The 23,382-nt window shown below is 43.6% G+C and overlaps 1 protein-coding gene and 1 long non-coding RNA gene across 4 annotated transcripts in view; one reads left to right on the top strand and one right to left on the bottom strand.

The window, feature by feature from the left end:
• GRHL2 (grainyhead like transcription factor 2) overlaps positions 1 to 21,448 on the bottom strand; it is a 175,318-nt gene extending 153,870 nt beyond the window's left edge. The window contains exon 1 of one of the 3 annotated variants that reach the window (XM_060196313.1): positions 21,163 to 21,448. In XM_060196313.1, coding sequence (XP_060052296.1) covers positions 21,163 to 21,182 — 20 coding nt within the window. In that variant the 5' untranslated portion in view covers positions 21,183 to 21,448. The remainder of the gene's footprint in view (positions 1 to 21,162) is intronic. The other 2 variants (XM_060196323.1, XM_060196319.1) reach the window with 2 other exon arrangements.
• LOC107522302 (uncharacterized) lies at positions 21,326 to 22,797 on the top strand. The gene is made up of 4 exons (XR_009551194.1): positions 21,326 to 21,463; positions 21,631 to 21,758; positions 21,881 to 21,983; positions 22,287 to 22,797. It is a non-coding gene; the product is annotated as an uncharacterized LOC107522302 (long non-coding RNA).
• Positions 22,798 to 23,382: the final 585 nt, after the last annotated feature.

Here is a 23,382-nt window from a genome sequence, read left to right as displayed (position 1 = left end):
AGTGCTCAAGGACCTGCTCTGCTCCCCACCTGCAAAGGGAAAGTTTCATGAGTAGTGAAGCAGGGTTGTAGGTGTCTCTCTGTCTCTTTCCCTCTATATCTCACCCTTCCTCTCAATTTCTCTAGCCAATAAATAAATAAATAAATAAATATAATAATGATAATAAAAAGATTTAAGAAAACAAGCAAGCCATTCTCAAACACTATCGAGAGAAAACAATTTTTTCAATTTCTCCTGAGTCATTTTCAGAATTCAGAAATCCATTCTAAAGTAATAATCAAGATACAAATATTTATGAATAAAGATGACTTATAGCAATGAGAAAACAAAGTGATTAAAACAAACAAGAAGGCTGAGGTAAACTTAACCTTAGGGAGAAGAATACTTCAGAGCCTGGGAAATAATATTGACACTGTGACGTAGTGGAAAATGTACACTGTCATGACTCATGTGAAAATGAGATCATAGGGGCCAGGCAGTGATGCATCTGGTTGAGCACTCACACTACAGTGCACAAGGACCCAGGTTCAAGCCCTTAGTCCAAGCCCCTGGTCCGCCCCCGCAGGAGGAAAGCTTCATAAGCGGTGAAGCAAGGCTACAGATGTCTCTCTGTCTCTCTCTCTCTCTCAACTTCTCTGTCTCTATCCAATATTAAATAAATAAATAAATGATAATTCACATACTCTTTTATGATCACAGGCCTATGCACATATTAGACACTGAAAGAAAATATATAAAGTACTAGGGCTCTGGAATTATAAGTGATTTTTTTCCTATGTGCCTTTCTTAGTTTCCAGTTTTTTCCTAATGAGCTTAGATCATTTTCACAATAAAAAGTCTCAAAGAATCAGTGTTTAAAAAAGAAAAGAGGGCGGGGAAGCAATTACAGAAGCCAGACCCTCTACCTTCTGCAACCCTCAACGACCCTGGGTCCATGCTCCCAGAGGGCTAGAGAATGGGAAGGCTATCATGGGAGAGGGTGGGTTATGGGGATTGGGTGGTGGGAATTGTGTGGAGTTGTACCCCTCCTACCTTATGCTTTTGTTCACTAATCCTTTCTTAAATTAAAAATTTAAATATAAAAAAAAAAAATAAAAAAAGAAAGTAAAGAACTAAAAAAAAAAAAAAAAAAAAAGAAAAGAGGGGATGAGTGGTGGCACATCTGGTTAAATGCTCGTGTTATAATGAGCAAGGACCCGGGTTCAAGCTCCCAGTCCCTACCTGCAAGGAGGAAGTTTTTGGGAGTGGTGAAGCAGAGCTGTAGGTATCTCTCTGTCTCTCTTCCTCCCTATTCCCCACTTTCCTCTCAATTTCTGACTATATCCAGTAAATAAATAAAGATAATTTTTAAAAAAGACATGTAAATGCAAAACTCATAAAATAAGCAGAAGAAAAGTGAGTCTGTGCAATAGCACATTGAAATCAGTAAGGTACTTCGTTTAGAAATGCTTTACAATAGTGATTTATAAAGCAGTCCCTCAAAAAAAAACCCTCTCAGAATCACAAAAGTAAATTCTATGTTTTCATACTCCAGTAATAACTAGTGTCATAATAATAGCAACAGATTTTAGTTAATCCTAGAAACTCTAAATAGTTTTGTTTTATTCATCTGTCTGAGCCCAGATCTGTAGTAATAGTAATAGAACATTTACTGGTAATGAAATGTATCCCTGTTACTGACCATGCAGATACTTCACTATGTAGGAAGGATCAGGAAAACAAGCCAAAAGAAACAATGAAATGATATGGTTTCTTTTCTCCTTATGAGAGAGAGAAAGAGAGAGAGAGAGAGAGAGAGAGAGGGCAGCATCCCAGCATATGCTGTGATCATGCTGGAGCTAAATCCTAGGTCTCATGTTTGCAAATCAAGTGTCCTACCATCTTCCTGGTGCAGCCTTTTTAAAGACTGAAGAGGGAGCTGGGAGATAGCATAGTAGTTCTGCAAAGGACTTCTACCTGAGGTGCCAAGTTCCCAGGTTCAGTCACCAGCACCACCATAAGCCAGAGCTGAGCAGGGTTCTCTCTGTATCACTCTCACTGAAATAAAATAAATAAAATATTTAAAAAAAAAACAAAGGACTGATGAGAGGTCAGGCTCAAGACCCTGGTCCCCACCTGCAGAGAGAAGTTTCACAAGCAGTGAAGTGGTACTACAGGTCTCTCTCTCTCTCTCTCTCCCTATCTCTCCTTTCCATCTTGTGTCCCAAGATCTGTGGGAAAATTCCATAAGCCAATCTGTGATTCTGTGTGGCTGAATATAGTACAAACCATACTTTTTTAGGTTGTGTACTAAACTGAAAAACAAATACAAAATTATAAGCAACAACAATAAAACATAGCCCTGCACACATCCCTTTCTCACAAGCCCTGTCAGAATGCATATTTAGACTTTAAACATCCAAAGAAGACAATGACTTCTGAAAATGTAAAACACAGGGTTTGTAACCTGATAGATATCTACACACTGAAAATATACTGGGGGCGGGTATAGAGGGAGCAACTGTAATTTAATGGATTCCAAACCCAAAAGTATAACTGTATAGATTTTTTAATTTAGCCTTTTAATGAGAAAGAGACATATATAGAGAAAAACCAGAGCACTGCTCACCTTAGGTTTATGGTGATGCTGAGGTTTGAAGCTGGGACTTTGGAGTCTTAGGTATAAGAGTCTTTTTGCAGAACCTTGATGTCTGCCTAGCCCCCTGTATAGATTTTTTAATGTTATTTATTTATTGGACAGAGATAGAAACTAATAGGGAAGGGGGAGAGAGGGAGAGAGACACCTGCAACCCTGCTTTACCACTTGTGAAGCTTCCCCCCTGCAGGGAGATGGGGAGGGGGTGCTTGTACTTTGTAATATGCGTACTCTCACCACCCAACCCTATAGATTTCCCTTCCCTTCCCTTCCCTTCCCTTCCCTTCCCTTCCCTTCCCTTCCCTTCTCTTCTCTTCTCTTCCCCTCCCCTCTCCTCCCCTCCCCCCTCTCCTCCCCTCCCCTCCCCTCCCCCTCCCCTCCCCTCCCCCCTCCCCTCCTCCCCTCCCCTCCCCTCCCCTCACCACCCTCCCCTCCCCTTCCCTCCCCTCCCCTCCCCTCCCCTCCCCTCCTCTCTCCTCTCCTCTCCTCTCCTTTCTTCTTCTTTTCTCCCACAAACTCTGTGTTGTTCCCCACTGTCAAATGTTTTAGCTACACTCACAATGACACAGTTCATTTCCATTTATTTTTTCAGACTTGCTTCTTCCCCCTGACATGATGTTGGCAGTGTTAGTGACTGTGTGGGGCCACTTTCTCTGTGAAGTTCACATGCTGTTCTTTCTGTTCCCCTTCTGTGGGTGCTCCTTGGATTTGTTGATAAGCAGATAGCTTCACATTTGTGACTGAACCTCCATGAGAGAGGTCTGCAAGATGTCCAGTGATGCAATCTCAGGAGGCCTAGCCAACAGCCTCCAACGGGCGTCTGCCATGATCTCTACACTAGCTTGTAGAAGCAGGTACATGAGTCACACTCTGCCCTTGGGGAATAAGCCAGTCTATGTTATGGAAAAAAACAACTTGTTCTTATAAAGTTTACAAAAACTCTACTTTGCCCACAACTTCTTTTGTTTTTTTTTTGTGGAAGTCATAAATCTGGTCTCTGCCTAGTCTCCCAAAAGATCAAATCCCACAGGACCAAAAAGTCTTTCTTTTTTTTTTTTTTTATTTGATAAAGACAGAGAGAACTTGAGAAAGGAGGGAGGGATAGAGAGATGGAGAGATACCTACAGCCCTGCTTCAGCAATTGTGAAACTTTCACCCTGCAGGTGGGGACCAGGGGCTTGAACCTGGGTCCTTATGTACTGTAGTGTGTGCATTCAACCAGGTGCACCATAGCCACTCTCCATAGGAAACTATGCAAGTGTAAACAGCTAAATGGAGGGAACTGAGTTTCTTCTTTCTTGGTCATACCCAGCATCAACTTATGCCAAAGTCAGAAACTCCCATTCCCATTTGTGCTGTTTTGGAAAACAGCAGCCTTGAAAACAGAGCAAATGCAAAAAGGCAGGACTGTTGAGACACCCAGCCAAGAAATCTCCAGGTGAGTGTGGCATAGTGCAGGTGGCTGAGGTCTGCCTGCCTACCTGCTGTGACGTGCCCAGGGGCAGGTTCTGCTGTTGATCAGACCCAGGCTACCTGCAACAAGCAGGCAGGCTTTTTCATATCACTTAGGATACGTGCCATGTTATCGTTAAATGTTTTCATAGCAAAATTACGGTTTCAAAATAAAACTGTTTTGTGCCTGAGGCTCCCAAGGCCCCAGGTTCAATTCCCAATAATACCATAAGCCAAAGCTAAGCAAGGCTGTGATTAACAAATAATAATAAGGGCTGGGGAGATAGGATAGTGGTTTCGTGAAAGCCTCTTATGCCCTGAGGCTATAGGACCCCAGGTTTAATTCTCAGTACCACCTTTAGACAAATATAAGCTGTAGTCTGGTAAATAAAAAATGTTCAATTTAAATTAAAATAATAATAATCAATAACCTTTGAATTTACATCCTTAATTATAAAAGCAATGCAGGTAGACTTCGGTAAATTAGAACAGAAGCAAGTATTTTTAATTTCTCCATATAGAGAACAAATCACTACTTCTCTATTATGATGTGTTGAGCATTTTATTCTGTATGTATATGCCTATAAATATTTTAATATTTTTATTAATAATTTTTATTTATTTTCCCTTTTGTTGCCCTTGTTTTTATTGTTGTTGCAGTTATTATTGTTGCTGTTGTTGTTAGATTGGACAGAGAGAAATGGAGAGAGGAGGGGAAGACAGAGAGGGGAAGGGAAAAATAGACACCTGCAGACCTGCTTCACTGCCTGTGAAGCGACTCCCCTGCAGGTGGGGAGCCGGAGCTCGAAACTTATGCCGGTCCCTGAGCTTTGCGCCATGTGCCCGCTGCGCTACCGCCCGACTCCCATATTTAATATTTTATACAGCAATAGGGGTCAGGTGGTGGCACAACTGGTTAAGCGCTCATATGACAGTACACAAGCCCCTGGTCCCCACCTGCAGGAGGGAAGCTTCCCAAGTGGTGAAGCAGGCCTGCAGGTGTCTCTCTGTCTCTTTCCCTCTCTATTTTCCCCCTTCCTCACAATTTCTGGCTGTCTCTAGCATATATATATATTTAAGATAAGACAGTATTGACATTTGATTGTCACTGAATGTGTTTTGCTAAGATGAGCTATGATACTTACATGGTACCCTACCATCTCACTCAGATCTCAGGTACTACACCAGTGCTCTGAGCCTGGGTACTGAAGAACTTTTCTGGTTTCTTTCACTTTCAAAAAGATTACTCCAATGAGCATCCTTGATTGTTTCCTTAACACAAACTCATAAAACTTGAAACACCCAGCTGAAACATGTCTGTTCTATAATTTGTATTTCTTCCATTAATAAAACTAGATATATTTTATGTCTATATAGTAACTATTTTTATTTACTTCAGAGAGATGTTGTGAGGGAAGGGAGAGATAGAGAGGGAGAAAGTGAAAAACATCTGCAGCTCTGCTTCACTGCTTATGAAACTGTCCCCTGCAGGTGGGGACCAGGGGCATGAACCTGGGTCCTTGTGTACTGTAATGTGTGCAATTAATCAGGTGCACCACCACCCAGTTCCTCATATTAACTACTTATATAGTTTTTGTGAAATACTTATGTTCTCTTTACCACATTTTTTATGATCAAGAAGCACTTCTCCTTTTTAAAATGTAGAACACCAGGATTTATATTCCATGGAATACTACTATGCTATCAAAAAGGTGATATTGTGTCCTCTGGGACAAAATGGATGGAACTGGAGATGACAATGCTTAGTAAAATAAGTAAATAGATGAAAGACAACTACCAGATGGTTTCTCTCACGTGTGGAGTCTAGAGATCTTATTTACATGAACTTTCCAAAAAAAAAAATTTTTCAAACAAGACAGAAGCAAGCAAACTATAAGACTTGTGAGAATTGTGGTGGTTACCTTTGGGAGGTGGGAGAGTCTCGAGATACAGAACTTTGGTGGTGGGTGTGGTGTGGAACTATACACTTTAATCATATAATCATATAAACAAACAATTTTTTAAAAAATAGTGCTGTGAGAAAATTTAACAAGAAAAAAAAGTAGTCTACAGCCTGGATGTGGTCCAGTAGATACAGAGTTGAGCTCTGAATCTTGAGGTCCTGAGTTCAGTCCCTGGCACTGCAATGTGCCAGAGTGCTGCTTTGCACCCTCCTTAATAAATCAATGGGTGGGTTAAAAAATAGTGACTGTATATTAAAAACTATGTTAAGATGCATATATCTGTACAAGTAGTGACTAAAGCTCCAATGAAACTTCAAAAAATTATGGTCTGAAAAGGATGCACAAAAGCCTTTAAATGTTCTTATAATCTCTCAGTGGTTCTCCAATGTGTCACCCTTCCAGGGGCTATCATCCATTTGTCCTGGAGCTTCAGAGACTGTTACAACTTACTATATAATAGGAAGGACATTGGAAAAAGAAAGGGTTTTATTCCTTACCTAAGTGAATGGTCATTTTAATTTTTTTAAATATTTTTATCTATTTGTTATTGGATAGAGACAAAGAAATTGAGAGGGGTGAGGGAGAGAAAGACAGAGAGACACCTGCAAACCTGCTTCACCACTCATGAAGTTTTCCCTCTACAGGTGGAGATGAGGGGCTTGAACCTGGGTCCTTGTGCACTGTTATGTGAGCACTCAACCAGATGCAGCACTGCCTGACTCCAGTAAATAGTCATTTTAAACCAGTGCTCCAGTGTAAACCTTCTAACTGAAGCACAACTGCAGGTGGCATTCTGCCATTGATTGAATTAGCTTTCTTAGCACATAGTCAATCACTGGCTTGAAAATGTTGTCTAAAATTGTATATCACCCCCAAAAAAATTTAATAAGAGGAGTAAGGGAGGGGACAAGAAAAGGGAGAAAAATAAGAAAGGAAGAGTAGAAGTAGGAAGAAAGCGGGGCGGGGGGGAGGCTGAGGGAAGGGAAGTAGAGGAAGGAGGGAAAGGAGAGAGGAGGAAGAGGTGGTCTGGGAGGTAGTGCAGTGGATAAAGCATTAGACTCTTAAGCATGAGGTCCTGAGTTCAATCCCCAGCAGCACATGTACCAGAGTGATGTCTGGTTCTTTCTCTCTCTCCTCCTATCCTTCTCATTAATAAATAAAATCTTTAAGAGAGAGAGAGAGGAGGCGGGGGAAGAAGTGGACATGAGGGAGTTTGGTGGAGCAGAGAGGAGGAAAAGGATTTTACTCAGTTTCATCTATACTGACAATGCCACTCTCCCTGCGCCTGCCTGGAGAGAACCAACACTTCCTCCAGCCTCTCCCAAAGGGTGCCAGTACCCACCGGTCCTTTCATCTGATTCTCTCTGTAACTGCCAGTCCAGGAGTCTGCACAAGGTTCTCTGGGTGGATGGTTGGTGTTATCACCCTGCTGCCTTCTAAATTCCATGTGACTCTCTGAATTGCTCCTACCTGCCTTCTGGTCTTTTTCTCCTCTGTTTCTCTGTCATCTTAGTTAACCTTTTATTATTATATTATTTGGGGGGGGGGGTATCACTCCTATCTTGCTAACATCCAGAACTCTTTCTGTGAGTCACCACTAGTCCAGACTAAGTTGGAGCCAGTGATGCCTCTCAGAGATCACTTGATTCCACTTCATTTTACAGGTGGAAAATAATGAGTCGAATCCTTCTGATCTTATGCTAATTGCCTCATTGGCAATACAGAAAAGAGGCAAAGCTACCTTTGTTCCTTGCTTCTTTGAAAAGTTGGATCCAAGAAGTACCACAAGCAGTTATTTGATGGAACTCACTGAACTGAGAACTCAAAACAATGATTTGGGGCGAGTGTGAGGAAGAAACTCCACTCTAACTATGCTAGTACTATTACCAAACTCTTAAATAGGTCTTTCATAGGCTTGTGTTCATATTTTTATAACATTTATTTTCAAGATTTATTTTATTTATCTATTTATTTTTATTTTTTGCCTCCAGGGTTATTGCTGGGGCTCGGTGCCTACACCACAAATCCACTGCCCCTAGAGGGGCTATTTTTTTCCCTTTTGTTGCCCTTGTTTTATCAATGTTGTGGTTATTATTGTTGTTACTGATGTCATTGTTGCCAGATAGGACAGAGAGAAATCAAGAGAGATGGGAAAGACAGAGAGGGGGAGAGAAAGATAGACACCTGCAGACCTGCTTCACCACTTATGAAGCAACCCCCCCCCCCACAGGTGGGGAGCCAGAGGCTCGAACCAGGATCCTTATGCGGGTCCTTGTGCTTCGCACCATGTGCGCTTAACCCACTGCGCCACCGCCTGACCCATGTTCACATTTTTTTTAATTAAGTAGGAAGTGCCTCCCTATTCTCAATAACCCTGGGGGAGGGGCACATTTTAGTCAAATTAATGAGAACTTCAAATCTTCTTTTTTTTAAAAAAATCTTTATTTATTATTGGGTAGACAAGGAGAAAATGAGAGGGGGGAGGGGAGATAGGAAGAGAGACAGAGAGACACCTGCAGCCTCGCTTCAGCATTCATGAAGCTTTCCCCCTAAATATGGCGACCAGGGGCTTGAATCTTACATACTGTGCCACTGCCAGGCTCTCGTCATGCTCTTGACAAAACAGACGTACCATACAGGTGAGCTATCTTGGTGGCTCAAGTATGTATTTTTTAAAAAGATGCTAAGGATATTATTTATGTATTTATTTACTGATTCCAGGATTATCACTGAAGCTCGATGCCTGCATTATAAATCTACTGTTCCTGGCAGCCATTGTTTCCATTAGATCGGACAGAACAGACAGAAATTGAGAAAGGAGGGGGAAATAAAGGGAAAGAGAAAGATAAGACACCTGCTGACTTGCCTCACCACTTGTGAAGCCCCCCCCCATAGGTGGTGACTGGAGACTTGAACCCATGTCCTTGTGCATGGCAATGTGAGCACTTTAACCAGGTGCTCCACCACCTGGCCCCTATATATATTTTATTAATTTATTTATTATTGAATACAGACAGAGAGAACTTGAAAGGTAAGGGAAATAGAGAGGGAAAGAAACAGAGAGACACCTGCAGCCCTGCTTCACCACTTATGAAGCTTTCCCTCTGTAGGTGGGGACCAGGGGCCTGAACCTAGGTCTCTGCACACTGTAATGTGAGCTCTCAACCAGGTGCACCACCATCTGGCCCCCTCTCCTAGAATTCTCAAAACATGTATCTGGTTGCTATGGTACACAGAAATTCAAACCATGCTGGTTTTAGAAAAGCACTTTAACCCCATCACTCTCTGAAACACATCAAGCTGTAGTCCTTTTTTTTTTTTTTTTTTTTTTGAATCACCAGGGATTCAAATACTCTGGGATGACTTTTTTCAGGGAGAGAGAGAGAGAAAGTTAATCCATCCTCAGCACTGGAGCTCCTCCAGTGCAGCAGAGGCCAAGCTAAAACCTGGGTCATGCACCTGCTCAGGTGAGCTACTTGCCAGTCCTGCTAAAACATTCTTTAGCCTTCTTCTCCATATCTCGATATGAATGGGGGAGGGGAAGGGTCTTCAAGGTGGTGTTTTCTTTCTCTCTTTTCTAACTTATTTTTTTCCCCACCAGGGATTCACTGGGCTCAGTGGAGATGTTGTTGTTTTGTTTGTTTTGTTTTCCTTTTGTTATTCCAGATAGTGAATGAGAATCTGAGAGGAGAGTTACCACAGTAATTCTCTACAACTTGAGAAGTTTCCCCTGGGCATGGGTTCCCACAAGGTGATGAGGGGTTTGAGCTTCGTGAGTTCCCATGCATAGTGACTTGTGCACTCTATCAGGGGAGCTATCTCTTGGTCCCCAAGAAAGGCTTCCTTGCTTCTTTCCCACTTACTCTTTTAATGTCAAGTCCCTCCACTACCATTTGCTATTAAAAGAGTCTCAAAAAACAGAAGTAAACAAGTAGATGACTGTTAAATCATAAAGCTAAAGTGAGTAGCTAGGACTTCCGTAAACGGTGGAATAAGCAGGGTGATGGGAGGTCAGGGGATCTGACCTTGAAGATCTAAACTGGATCTGTGATGCTCTCTGAGAAACTCCTTGGCTAATGTTGATTAAGTTACTGTGGGATCCACTCATCCTTCTAGGCCGAAGCAAAAATTCCTGCTAAACGTGTTGTTGCTTGTTAAGGAATTTTTTCCTGGACAAATTTGCCAAGCCAGTTACTACCCTATTTCAATTTAGACTGTTTTTTATAATGTAGCAGGAATCCTTGGTTGCGTACCTCAGAAAAGGAAGAGAGTATCAGGAGAGTAAGAGGACAGTAGTCACAGAGCCCAGGGGACAGTCACAGAGCCCAGGGAACCCCACAGAGCCAGGGGACAGTCACAGAGCCCAGGGGACAGTCACTTGCCCCATGAATGCCAGGGATCATGGGCAAGGCCTGTCTTTCTTTAACGCTTCCTTTAGACTCTGAAGAACTGGAAAGGTGACCTTTTCTGTGCATAAACTCGGTTGACTTAAATCAGACTGTGTGAACTCATTCACTGCCATTATCTTTTTTTTAAATTTTTTTAATATTTGTTTTTCCATTTGTTGCCTTTTTTTATAGTTGTTGTAGTTATTGATGTCATTGTTAGATAGGACAGAAAGAAATGGAGAGAGGAGGGGAAGACAGAGATGGGAAGAGAAAGACAGATACCTGCAGACCTGCTTTACCGCCTGTGAAGTGACTCCCCTACAGGTGGGGAGCTGGGGCTCAACCGAATCATTATGCTGGTCCTTGCGATTTGCACCATGTACACTTAACCCGCTGTGACTCCCCACTGCCATTATCTTAACTCCCGGCTAAGGTAGCACAGAGGGTTTGCTGATGCTACAAATGCTAACAGAATGCAGCAACATTTAAGAGCTAAAATAACACCTTGAATCAGATTCTCGCTCATCTCTAGGAACAGAATCTGTCATAGGTGCCCATTCTCACCACATAATATAGGAAGGAGAAAAGATGGGAAGGTAGCACCAGAAGACAGGCAGAGGAAGAAGGAAGAGTGGGGAGGGGTCCATAAAACCTGGGAGAGATTAAATGTGGGTTCAGATAAGGAAGAAATAAGAAAGAGAAGGAAGCCAACAAGACAGTTCACCTGGGAGGGCGCCAGATTTGTCATCTTTTCCACCCTGGGCTGAGTCTGACCCCCAGTATACTGGAGGGAGCTTCAAGACTGGGGTGTCTTTCCCTCTCTCCCTGTCTCTCTTTTTCTTCCTTCCTTCTTTTCTTCCTCCCTCCCTCCCTTCCTTCCTTCCTTCCTTCCTTCCTTTCTTTTATTTTTAACATTTTTATTTATTTTAAATGAGAGATACAGAGAGAAAGACCAGAGCCCTCCTGGGCGCTGGCTGATAGTGGTGCTGAGGATCGAACCTGAGACCTTTGGTGCTTCAGGCATAAAAGTCTTTCTGCAGAATGATGCTGTCTATTCTTTCTCCCTGAAAAAGCCAGTCCAGAGAGATGAAAGCTAGGTGATGACTGAAAAAATAAAATTAGGAAAATACTACTTAATCAGATTGTTCACTTTTTAAACAGAAGTACCTAATTCTATGAGTCACTGAAAAAGAGAAACTGAAGAGTGTGCTTGAGTTATTTAAGGCTTTGTGAAAAAGGAGATTTAAAACAGCATTAAAGCAATCTGATTTAAATTATCTTTGGACAAATCAATACTTGCTGAGGTTGACAAGTTTTGTTGTTGTTGAGTGTTTCTCTGTGCATTTTGAGATATTTATGTCAGATAACAAACAAGAGAGTGGTCCGGGAGATGGTGTAGTGGATAAAATATTGTATTCACAAGCATGATGTCCTGAGTTCAATCCCCAGCAGCAACATGTACCATAGTGATGTCTGGTTCTTTCTCTCTCCTTCTCTTATCTTGATCATTAATAAATAAATAAAATCTTAAGAAACAAAACAAAACAAGAGACTCTGACCCTGGTAGAGTGGTAGGGGGTGGGGGAGGGGGCGGGATTTGAACCCAGGTCTTTGTGCATCATAATGTTTGCACTCAACCCAGTGCACCACCACCCAGCCTCTTTTATGAACTGTTCTAGCAGTTACTTTTAACCTCCCTTAAATCAGACGGCACTGAGTCCACTTTGGTTGGCCTGGTTTCTGCAGTCAGTTTAAAACAGAGCATAATTCCAGACTAATAGAAAGTCTAGAGTCATCTTAGAGATACATAAAGCTATGGGACTAGGGATGTGACTCAGTGGCTGAGCATATTTCTCTCATTAGTGAGGCTCTGGGTTTGATTCCTGCCCCCTCCTAAAAAACAAACAAGTAAATAAATAATAAATAAACCTATTATCGGTCCAGAAATAAAGGTAATCATCATTCTCCCAGAGAGCAGTATCAGTAGAAACTCATTCTCTTTGACTTTATGCTATAAAATAGTATCTAAAGTCAATGAAATGACTGAACCCAGAAAAAATATCATTTGTTTTTGTTTTGAATGTGAAACTGTAGAAGGATAAGGTTGACCTTCTAATCCAATCCTTCCAATCCAACTCCCTAAAATCTGAGCTAGGGACCTGGCAGAGGCTCCACATGGTGTCATCACTCCAGATCAGCTCTTTAGCAAGAAATAAATAGTCTGTCAAAGAGCCCCATTCTTCCAGAGGGAGCAGCTCAGAGCAGCACTGAAAGCACAGGGCATTGTGAGAAGGCCTTTGGGTTCTAATAGCCAAGCTAAGACCCTACCCTACCAGTGCTGTCCATCCACTTTAATCTACTTGAAGCCCATAGGTTTATTTCACTTACATACCACCAGAGTCACATGCAAACAGAACTTATCAGACAAAGTCACCTTAAGGACTCCCTTAAAGGATATTTGTCCAACTAAATCAATCTTTAATGTACCTGAGACATTGTTTAAAGGCAAATGCTCTGTCTCCTACCCAGGAGAATCTGATTCCACACCTTCTTGAGTGGAGCATAGAGAGCCATACAGCTTGAAAGAGCCTCGGGTTTAAAGAGTTCCTATAGTGTGGTCCAGGAGGTGACACAGTAGATAAAGCATTGGACTCTCGAGCATGAGATCCTATAGAAATTCCTATTATTCAGCACACACATAATTATCTTTACCTCTACTTTATCAATCCAGATTTTCTGTTGCTTTATGGTTTTTCTTCTCATTTCAGACTATTTAAGTTGGTCTGGATATTAGCTTACTTCACTGAAGATGTGAAATGAACCAAAGGCAACTGCTTACAGTGTCTTATTCCCACAGTGCATATGCCTGTATTTTCTGTATTGATCAAACAGGTGTAGAATTGGCAATTTGATTAAATAGTATTTTCTCTCTCTCCTTTTCTCTCTCTCTCTCTTTGTCTCTCATCCTCCTCAGTCAGATGAATATAAATTTTCAGAATTTGAAGAAAGGAGACAAGTTTGCAGAGGACAGAGGAATGCAGAAAAGGCAAGATGTTTACTCTGCAGTAGGTTAATGTTCAAAGGGTTAAGAGAATCACTAAAAATTTGGGTGTTAAATTTGGAGTGTGGGCACAGAGCATGTATCAGAACAAGTATCTGTACTTGGGCTTTCTTCTCAGGTTCTAAATTCCATAGGTCTACCAGGATGTAAGCACTTACTCATCTCTAAAGTGAAGGAGCACGCAGGACTCAATCCACTGTAGGGAAGAGAACCATTTCACTAACATCACTCAGGTACAGAGATAAGACTGATGACAGTAACTGTTTATATCACCTCTACACTGCCAGGGTCATTTACAAGTATAATTCTCTTTCTGAGAATACAGAGGTCTAGACTAGTCAGAAGATAATTGGTTATGTTAGTTTACTGGATAGAACCATTATCTCTCTACTTCTCTGACTCACTGACTCTTTAGTTCTAGAACAAGCTAAACACTCTCTGCCTCAAGATTTTTGCACTTGCTTTTCCACCTGCCTGGAGCAGACCCTACTCCAATCATCATCCCTGTTTGATCCCTTGCTTTTTCAGATTTAGTGCACAAGCCGTCTCATGACCTACAGGTCCCTGGCCACATACGTATACAACAGTTTCATTAATCTCAGTCCTTTGAGTCTGTTCTGCTGTCCTTAACAGCACTTCTTACCACCTAATCAATATGCATTTACTTCTTGACTTGCTATTAGACTCCCTCAATACCACCACCACAATTCGAAAGCAGCAGGAGATAAGAAAAAATTTTGTTAGATGTGCTGGTGAACCTCAGCCAAGATCAATAAAATACCCAGGCTATGGTGGCATCTAAGACACACTTAGTGAAAAAAATAATAATAAATGGGCATTTTTAATGGCTTGAGTTTATTATAGATTCATAATATTTTATAGGATATGGTCAGGATGTTCAAGAAGATGTTCAGGAAGCAGAAAGAATCCTCAAATTCCTAAACCCAAATAGACCTATATCAAGATACATCATTCTGAAACTATCAAAAGTTAAGGATAAAGAAAAAAATTTACAAGCTGTGGGAAAAATAAGAAAGATGACAGCATAGTCAGACTGACATTGGATTTTTTTTCTGCAAGAACCATGGATGCTGAGAGACAGTGGAGTGGTATATTCAAGGTTTTAAAAGACAATAACTGCAGCCATGCTTATTTTACCCTGCAAGACTGTCATTCAAATATTAAGAAGCAATCAAAATAGTACCAGACATATAAGAACTAAAAGTGTCTGCTACTACCAGACTTGCTTTCAAGAGTTACTGGAATGAGTACCACAGTGAAGGAAACAAGGAAGATTTAACTCTCAATATGGTGATATGCAATAAAACAAGCCATAGAAATATGACACAACTGAGAGCTGGGCGGTAGCGAAGCGGGTTACCCACATGTGGCAGAAAACTCAAGGACTAGCATAAGGATTCTGGTTCTGGTTCGAGCCCCACCCCCACCCCCACCCCCGCTCCCACCTGCAGGGGAGTCACTTACTTCACAAGAGGTGAAGCAGGTCTGCAGGTGTCTTTCTCTCCCCCCCTTCCCCTCCCCTCTATATTTCTCTCTGTCCTATCCAACAACAACGACATCAGTAACAACAACAATAATAACTACAACAATAAAACAACAAGGGCAACAAAAGGAATAAATAAATAAATATTTTTAAAAATTTAAAAAAGAAAAAAGCCTTAAAATAAAAAGAAATATTACACAACTTAAGGACCCAGGTTCAAGCCCCCAGTCTCCACCTGCAGGGGAGAAGCTTCACAAGTGGTGTAGCAGAGCTACAGGTATCTCTCTTTCACCTCTTTTGCTCTCTATCTCCTTCCCTCTCAACTGTTTCTATCCAAAATAAATAAAATATTTTAAAAAAATAAAAGAAATATGAGACAACTTTAAAGTATGAGAAGGGAGGCAGAAATGGATAGAAAATGTTCAAGCAAAGAATGGTGCTACAAAAATAAGTTTTGTTTTGTTTTGATTTTTGCCTCCTGCATTATTGCTGGGGCTCGATGCCTGCACCAAAAATCCACTGCTACTGAAGGGCATTTTTTCCCATTTTTTTTTCCTTTGTTGTTACAGCTCTTGTTTTGTTGTTATTGTTGCCACTGATGTTGTTGGATAGAACAGAGAGAAATGGAGAGAGATGGGGAGACAGAGAGGGGGAGAGAAAGATAGACACATGCAGACCTGCTTCACTGCTTGTGAAGTGACCCCCCCCTGCAGGTGGGGAGCTGGGGGCTCGAACCAGGATCCTTACACTGGTTCTTGCGCTTTGCATCGTGTATGCTTAACCTGCTGCGCTACCGCCCCCCACCCCCACCCCGACAAAAATAGTTTTTAAAAGATTCTCTCTCCCCCAAGTTGCAGATGATACCATGACGCCAACTTGACTTTCCTGGTCAGATGACCTTACCAACGTTTCCTGGAACCCCACCTCTCCAGAGCTCTAATCCCACTAGGGAAAGGTAGAAACAGGCTAGGAGTATGGATTGACCTGTCAACACCCATGTTCTGAGGAGAAGCAATTACAGCAGCCAGATCTTCCACCTTCTACACCCATAATGATCCTGGTCCACACTCCCAGAGGGATAATGAATAGGAAAGTTTCCAATGGAGGGGGTGGGACATGGAACTCTGGTGGTGGGAATTGTGTGGAACTGTAACCCCTCTTATCCTAAGGTCTTGTTGATCATTATTAAATCAATAAAAAAAAAATCTCTCAAATGTATTTATATATAACATGTTTATATATAAATTGTATATATTTTCTTTTATGCATAACACATTTGCAAACATACAGTCCTCTATGTCTCTTTAAATGATAGCATTTTCTCTAATACTTTTTAATTTTGTATCTTTTCTTTCTCATACTATTTTTAATGTCTTAAAACTATTTATTTGGGAGTCGGGTGGTAGTGCAGCGGGTTAAGCGCACGTGGCGTGAAGCGCAAGGACCAGCATAAGGATCCCGATTCGAGCCCCCAGCTCCCCACCTGCAGGGGAGTCGCTTCACAAGCAGTGAAGCAGGTCTGCAGGTGTCTGTCTTTCTCTCCCCCTCTCTGTCTTCACCTCCTCTCTCCATTTCTCTCTGTCCTATCCAACAATGATGACATCAGTAACTACAACAATAAAAAAGCAACAAGGGGAGCAAAAAAGGGAATAAATGAATAAATATTTTAAATAAATAAATAAAATTATTTATTTATTTTGGATAGAGACAGAGAGAAATTGAAATGAAAGGGTGAGATGTAGCAAGAGAGACACCTGTAACCCTACTTCATTGCTTGTGAATCTTTCTTCTGTAGGTGCTAGAACATGGGTCCTTGTGCATTGTAATATGTGCACTCAACCAGGTATGTTACTGTCAGGCTGCCTCATACTTATTATTATATATAATACCTTGAAGTATTTATGTTCAAGGACTCTTGTAACTATAGTTTATGTTACCAAATATCTGTAGTACAGATGTGAGAGTGATCTGGCTGTGACATCTGTCACCCCATTGATCTTCAACACCAGGGTTGATTATTCTGATCTGGCTGGCTAGGCATATGTCCTCTTCCTCCCTCACAGCTCCATGTGCATCCCTCCTGAAGCTGCTGCACTTGTTTGAAGAGGATGGTCTTCCCCAATTGAGACCGGCCAGTCTTTTTTTTTTTTAAGCCTCTGATCATCTTTTTTTATTATTATTTTTATTTATAAAATGGAAATATTGGCAAGACCATAGGATAAGAGGGGTACAATTGCACACAATTCCCACCACCAGAGTTCCATATCCAATCCCCTCCCTTGAAAACTTTCCTATTCTTTATCTCTCTGGGAGTATGGACCCAGGATCATTATGGGGTGCAGAAGGTGAGAGGTCTGGCTTCTGTAATTGCTTCCCTGCTGAACATGGGCATTGGCAAGTCAATCCATCCTCCCTAACTGTCTCTCTCTTTCCCTAGTGGGGCTGGGGTCTGGGGAGGCAGGGCTCCTGGACACATTGCTGGGGTCATTTGCCAAGAAAAATCAAGTTGGCATCATGTTAGCATCTAGAACCTGGTGGCTGAAAAAGAGTTAAGATATAAAGCAGAACAAATTGTTGACTAATCATGAACCTAAAAGCAAGTTAGGTCGAGGGTATATGAGTAGCTGAGCTCCCCTGCTAAAACCTCCAAACAAGCTCTCAAGGTGCAAATGTTTGCGGTTCTCTGAAAGACAACTACCAAATGGTTTTGGTAGTTGTGCAATATATGTGCAATATAAAGAACTGAAACACATAAACTTGTGGCAAAGGTATATAACATAGTGGTAAGGCAAAGAGACTCTCATGCCTAAGACTCCAAAGTCCCAGGTTCAATCTCCTGCAACTCCACAAACCAAAGCTGAGCAGGGGTCTGCTAAAAAAAAAGGGGGGGGGGGAGGGAGAGGCTATATAAACTTGTTAAAAAGAAAAAAAGGGTAAGGGAGATAGCATAATGGTTATGTAAATTCAGGCTTTCCTAAATTATCCATGTCTCTCACCTTTCACTAGAGCATAGGTCCCTTGAGAACATATGTCACCTTGCACACCTTTTTTTCAAAAAATATTTTATTTATTTTATTTTTAATGAGAGAGAGAGAAAGAGAGAGAGAGAGAGACTAGAGTACTGCTCAGCTCTGGCTTATGATGGTGCTGGGGATTGAACCTGGGAGCTTGGAGCCTCAGGCATGAAAGTCTTTTGCAGAACCATCATGCTGTCTCCCCAGCCCCTTGCACACCTTTTTATTCTCCAAAACTGTCTTCACTGAGTATGCTGCAAATAGCAAGCAATCATAAAACACACTTATGTTATTAAGATCATCCTTGGGTGTGAAATAAATTTCATCCTATACATATATATAATCATAAATATTATAAAATGCATTCAAGTAAGATACTATCTATTTATAGTAAAGTACATATTATACTCTGAGTATATTTTATATGTATTTGACAGTAAAATAAGAGCTTCTAAATCTGTCATTATCTTGGCAGAATGTCTATGCTTGTTGACAAAGATCATAAATCTCTATGAAAATTTTAAATATGAGCAAACTGCATTTAAAATACTTTGCTTTAAAATTTTAAATATGAGCAAACTGCATTTAAAATACTTTTGCTTTTAAATATGAGCAATAGCATCAACACTGAAGAACATAAAACCTGAACATTTCAATCTGAAAAGTCCACAACTAGTTAAAAAAAAAAAGAAGAAAAAATGTCACTTTAGTTCAGACTTGCTAGCAAGAATTATATTCATTGCTACCAAAAGATTCTCTACACTTTGAAGACTGTAGAAAAGATATCCTGTGTGTATTCTCTTAGGTTACTTCAGAAATACTGTCAGGCTTACAAAGGCAGATTTTTCCATAAAGATGATAAAGTTCAATCTTCAAGACCTTTCACTTGCTCTGACAAGAAGGCCCAAATAACTTTCTGTAGAGTTTTTGCTCCAAGAGCCCAGCCCCAGCCTGCACGTAGTACACAACTGCCTCTGGCTCACAGAGCCTGGATCCATGCCTGCCAGTTCTCCATTAGAATGTTAGCACCAAAACTAGACTAGAATTGGGGGGTCGGGGGTGATGCAACAATCATTTATGAATGTCAGGCATTTCTCAACAAAAAAAGAGCAGTAAGGAGGGGGCCCACTGTGGGCTTCTTTTCAGTACTGTTTGCACTACTTTTCCCAGGATAGAATAGTAATCTTGGCAACCAGTAGTAAGATACAGGCCACTTTCATGAAAGATACGTATATGTGATTCCAGTTAGTTATTACCCACAGAAATCAGGCAATGCACATGGTGAGACCATATCGCTCCTGCTCAGAACTGTTCAGTGCTACATAAACTGTCCTTATACACAAGACACAGTAAAGCCAAACCCTGGTCACTCCTCAGTCATGTGCCTCACTCACTGTCACAGAACCAGGTGGTGTAACCAGCCACAGGTTCTTGAGGCGACTTGTGCATCTTCTCCCACATTCTCCAGTTTTACAGCCATTTTTCATACCCAAATCCAAGCAAATCCCCAAACTATGCGTCATGTGAGTCTTCAAACGAGTAGTCATTTCTTACAGGTCACACAGAAGTATAGTAGAAGTGAGGGGTGGTGCACTCTTACACCAGCCTCTGCCCCTTCCCTCTTCCAGAGTAACTCTAGTTCTTGTCTGACCTGTAAACGGGTGGGTAAAACACCAATAGATCTGGGGAACAAGAGGTGGGGGGAGAGGGAGGGAGAGGGAGGGGGATGGGGAAAGAATGAGAGAGCAAAGGAGGAGGAGAAAGAGGAAAGGACGGAGAGGTAGGGACGGAGCGGGAGGGGGAGATAGGGATGAAGTGGAGGAGGGAGGAGCAGGGAGAAGGAGAGTGAGTGGGCTCAATGCACTGTGAGGCGTCCTGTAGTGAGCATGGTGCAGGATGGACAGTGACCGGGAAGCCCCCTGCAGGGGGCACAGGGTGGACAGTGCCGGGAGGATAAGCGCAATTCCAGTGGGACCAGGGTTTGAAGACTGCAGACTCGCCGGGAGGAAGGGGCGGACCCACCTTCGGGGCCCCTGGGCCCCACCTCCCCTGAGAGCACCAGGCCATCGGGAGGCGGGGACCAGGCCTCCCCTAGGCACCCTAGAAGCCACAACTCCCCGGAGCCACAGCTCCCAGGAGCCGCGCAGCTTTGGCCGCGCAAGGACAAGGACGCGCCCTCGGGGCCCAGCCCCCAGGAGCCAGCGCTCCGCTCGCCTCGCCCCAGACGGCCTGTGGGGTGGAGCCCCGGGGACGCGGGACGTGGGTGCTGGCCCGAGGCAACTGCCTGCAGGGTGGGGCCCCGGACGCGGGACTTTGGGACCCGGGGACTTGGGTGCATGGCCTCTGGCGGCGGCCTGTGGGGACATGAGGACACGGGTGGACACCCAAGGCACAGGCTCCCACTTTGCGCCCCTCTTGAGCCCCACTCAGGCGGCCAGTGGGGGCTGAGGCAACAGCTCGGTTTTTGGAAGGCCGAGCTTCTCCGCTGGGCAGAGCCTGGGGGGCTCGGGAGCCCGAGGACGTGGCGGGGGATGACCCCGCGCCCGCCCCTGGGCACCCCAGGGTGCTCGCCTTGCCGCCCTGGCCCGGGCGGGGAGGGAAGATGGCCGAGGCGGTTTCGGGATAAAGGCTCTTTTGTTGCTCACACAAAAGCCGCCGGACCCGCTTGTGCAGCGGGCGGTGTGGACAAGGTGCGGGAGCCGGGCTGAGCAGCCAAGGGGGGGACGGCGGAGGGAGGGGTCAAGTTTGCAAGAGCGGGAGCTGTTGCTGTGACATAGCAGAGGTTGGGGGACAGGCAGCAAGCCTGTAGCCTCGACGCCCGGACCCCCGAAAGATCAGCAGGTCCCGGGAATGGGGACGTGAGATATTTCCCCAGGGAGGAAGGAAAATCCACTTCTACTTAAGGCCCCAAGGGGTGGGAGGTACTCAAATGCACATTCTCGTCGGGTTTCTTCCCTTCACTGGGGCCAAAACATAATCTGACAAAGTCTGGAAACACCAAAAAAAAAAAAAAATTTTTTTTTTAGATCAACAATAGGAACTTCAAAAAAACAAAAACCCACACAGCCCAAGCCAACTGCCGTCGGCCCCAGTGGCCCCGGTGGCCCCGGTGCGGTGGCCGCAGCGGCCGTGTGACCCACTTACTTGTCCGCCTCTTGTGACATGTTTGATCCAATGAACTCGCTCCCCCTTCCCGGAGCCTCCGGTGAAACTGGACTTTCAGGTCTGTGCAGGTGAAGGTGTGTGAGCGCGCCCGCCCGAGATGGCAGAACAGGAGCTACAGGTAATTCTGCTTTTCCGGCTCGCGCCCTCACCTAGCCGGAAAGGTGGGGCGGGTGAGGGGGGGCCCACATGGGGCCGGGGCCGGGCGAGCGGCGTGGGGGCCTCCTGGCCGGGGGCAGAGGGCCTCCGCCGGGCGAAAAGCGGCGGAGCTGGGCGGCCACAGGTAAGTTTCTCGCGGGGCGCTGGATTCTTTCACTAAAGGGTACAGGCCGAGGGACGAGCTCCGCCCTGATTGGCTGCGGGCCGGGCCCAGGTGAGCTGCCATTGGCAGAGGCGCGCTCAGGTATGGCCCTGCACGCAGTGCAGGTAACTCACTCCCAGCCCTCCTAGGTGCCCGCGGCCGGGAGCACGGAGCAGGCTGCCCGCGAAGGCCCGACAGAGCAGAGGGGCCTGAAGCTGCACCTGCGCCTCCAGGGACAGTGAGTGCACAGAGCTGAGCCTACAGGAATCTCCTGGAGGTGCCTACCCCGAGGACCACCTGACAGCGGGCGTGGAGTTTTCTGGGTGCTCATAGTGGGGGGGAAAGAAAAAAAAAAGCCGATTTCCCGGATCTGTTGAAGAACTAAATTTCTTTATATAGATTATTATCGGACAGAGACTAAGAAATTGAGAAAGAAAGAGGGAGAGAGGAAGAGAGACACCTGAAGACCTGCTTCACCACTTGCAAAGCTTTCCCCCTACAGGTGGGAGCCAGAAGCTTGAACCATGTGTGCCACTGCCCGCCTCCCCCCCTTTTAAATATACATAATTGTATATATAAAAATATATATAATTGTAATTTTAATTATTCTTGGGTAAAGACAGAGAAATATTGACATGGGATGGAGGAGATAAAGAGGGAGGAGGAGGCAGCCCTGCTTCACCACTCGTGAAGACTACCCCCTGCAGGTGAGGACCAGGGGCTTGAACCCCGGTCTTTGAGCTCTGTAATGTGTTGTCTTAACCAAGTGTACTCATAATTGAATTTCTAACGTTCTTATCCACAGCGAACTCTGTTCGTGTCCCAGTGAGTAAAAGATAGATACAAGGTCGGTTCCAAGTGTTCCAACAGGTGAGCATCCTGGCGTGAACCGGGCAGATGGAGAATGCAGCGATTTCTGAGGGTGAGAAAGTGTGGCTGAGTGGACACTGACCTGACTCCTAGAGCAGCTCTTCTGTCTGGACTCTACAGCCTGCAGATTCCGGAGCTGCCACCACTGAGTCTGTCTTACAGACCTGTTGTCCTAGGGACGTCTCCAAGTTCCCAAGCAGGCGTCAACATTTACCTTGCAATTCAATCGAAACAGCAAGGACAAAGGTGCTTTATCCTGCCGGCTTAGTAATGGTCACTACGGAAACAATTCAGGATGAAACTGACTTCCGTGTGCGTCTCATTCTCTTTGTTGGAAACACCAGGAATGGGCAAAGGTGTGATTTATAATCACTGCTTGTGAAAATTCTGACAGCTCTCTAGCCCGTGGTATGAATTACAGTGTAAAGAAGGAGACCACGGAATAACCACTATATCTTAATTCAAGTTAATTCTATGTTACCAGGTTCCACACAACTTCCTTTCCTTTATGGACCAGATGTTTCCTTAAAAGGGGCTTTGTGAGTTTGGTTATAGCATGCTTTCACTTTCTGAAAAATGAATCTCAAAATTGTTTTCTTACTTTTAATTTTTTTTTCTAATGACGAACAAGATTGTAAGATAACAGGGGTACATTTCCACACAGTTCCCACCACCAGACTTCTATGTCCCATCCCCCTCCACTGGAAGTTTTATCCCTCTAGTATGGACTGAAATTCTTTATGTGGATGCAGAAAGTGGGGGTTCTGCCTTCTGGAATTGCTTCTCATCTTCTTAGTTTTTAAGGCTAAGGTAAACATGCTTTTTCTGAAAACAATGTAATATTCTAAGAGGATGCTGTGTCCACCTCTTACATTCCTCTCCTTCTCTCCAGAGGCAGCCACATTCCACTTGTAGTTGTCTCTTTTGTCATTTACCTCACTTTACTTTTGTCATTTACCTCATCATTTGCATTGCTATCTCTAGACTTGTTGATTTAGATAGCGGGCTTTGACCACTGAGGCCTTAGAGTA

This window comes from Erinaceus europaeus, chromosome 1 (genome assembly GCF_950295315.1).
Source record: "Erinaceus europaeus chromosome 1, mEriEur2.1, whole genome shotgun sequence".
Classification (NCBI taxonomy): Eukaryota; Metazoa; Chordata; class Mammalia; order Eulipotyphla; family Erinaceidae; genus Erinaceus; species Erinaceus europaeus.
The sequence above is the reverse complement of the archived record's forward strand: the minus strand, read 5'-3'. Positions and strand labels throughout refer to the sequence as shown.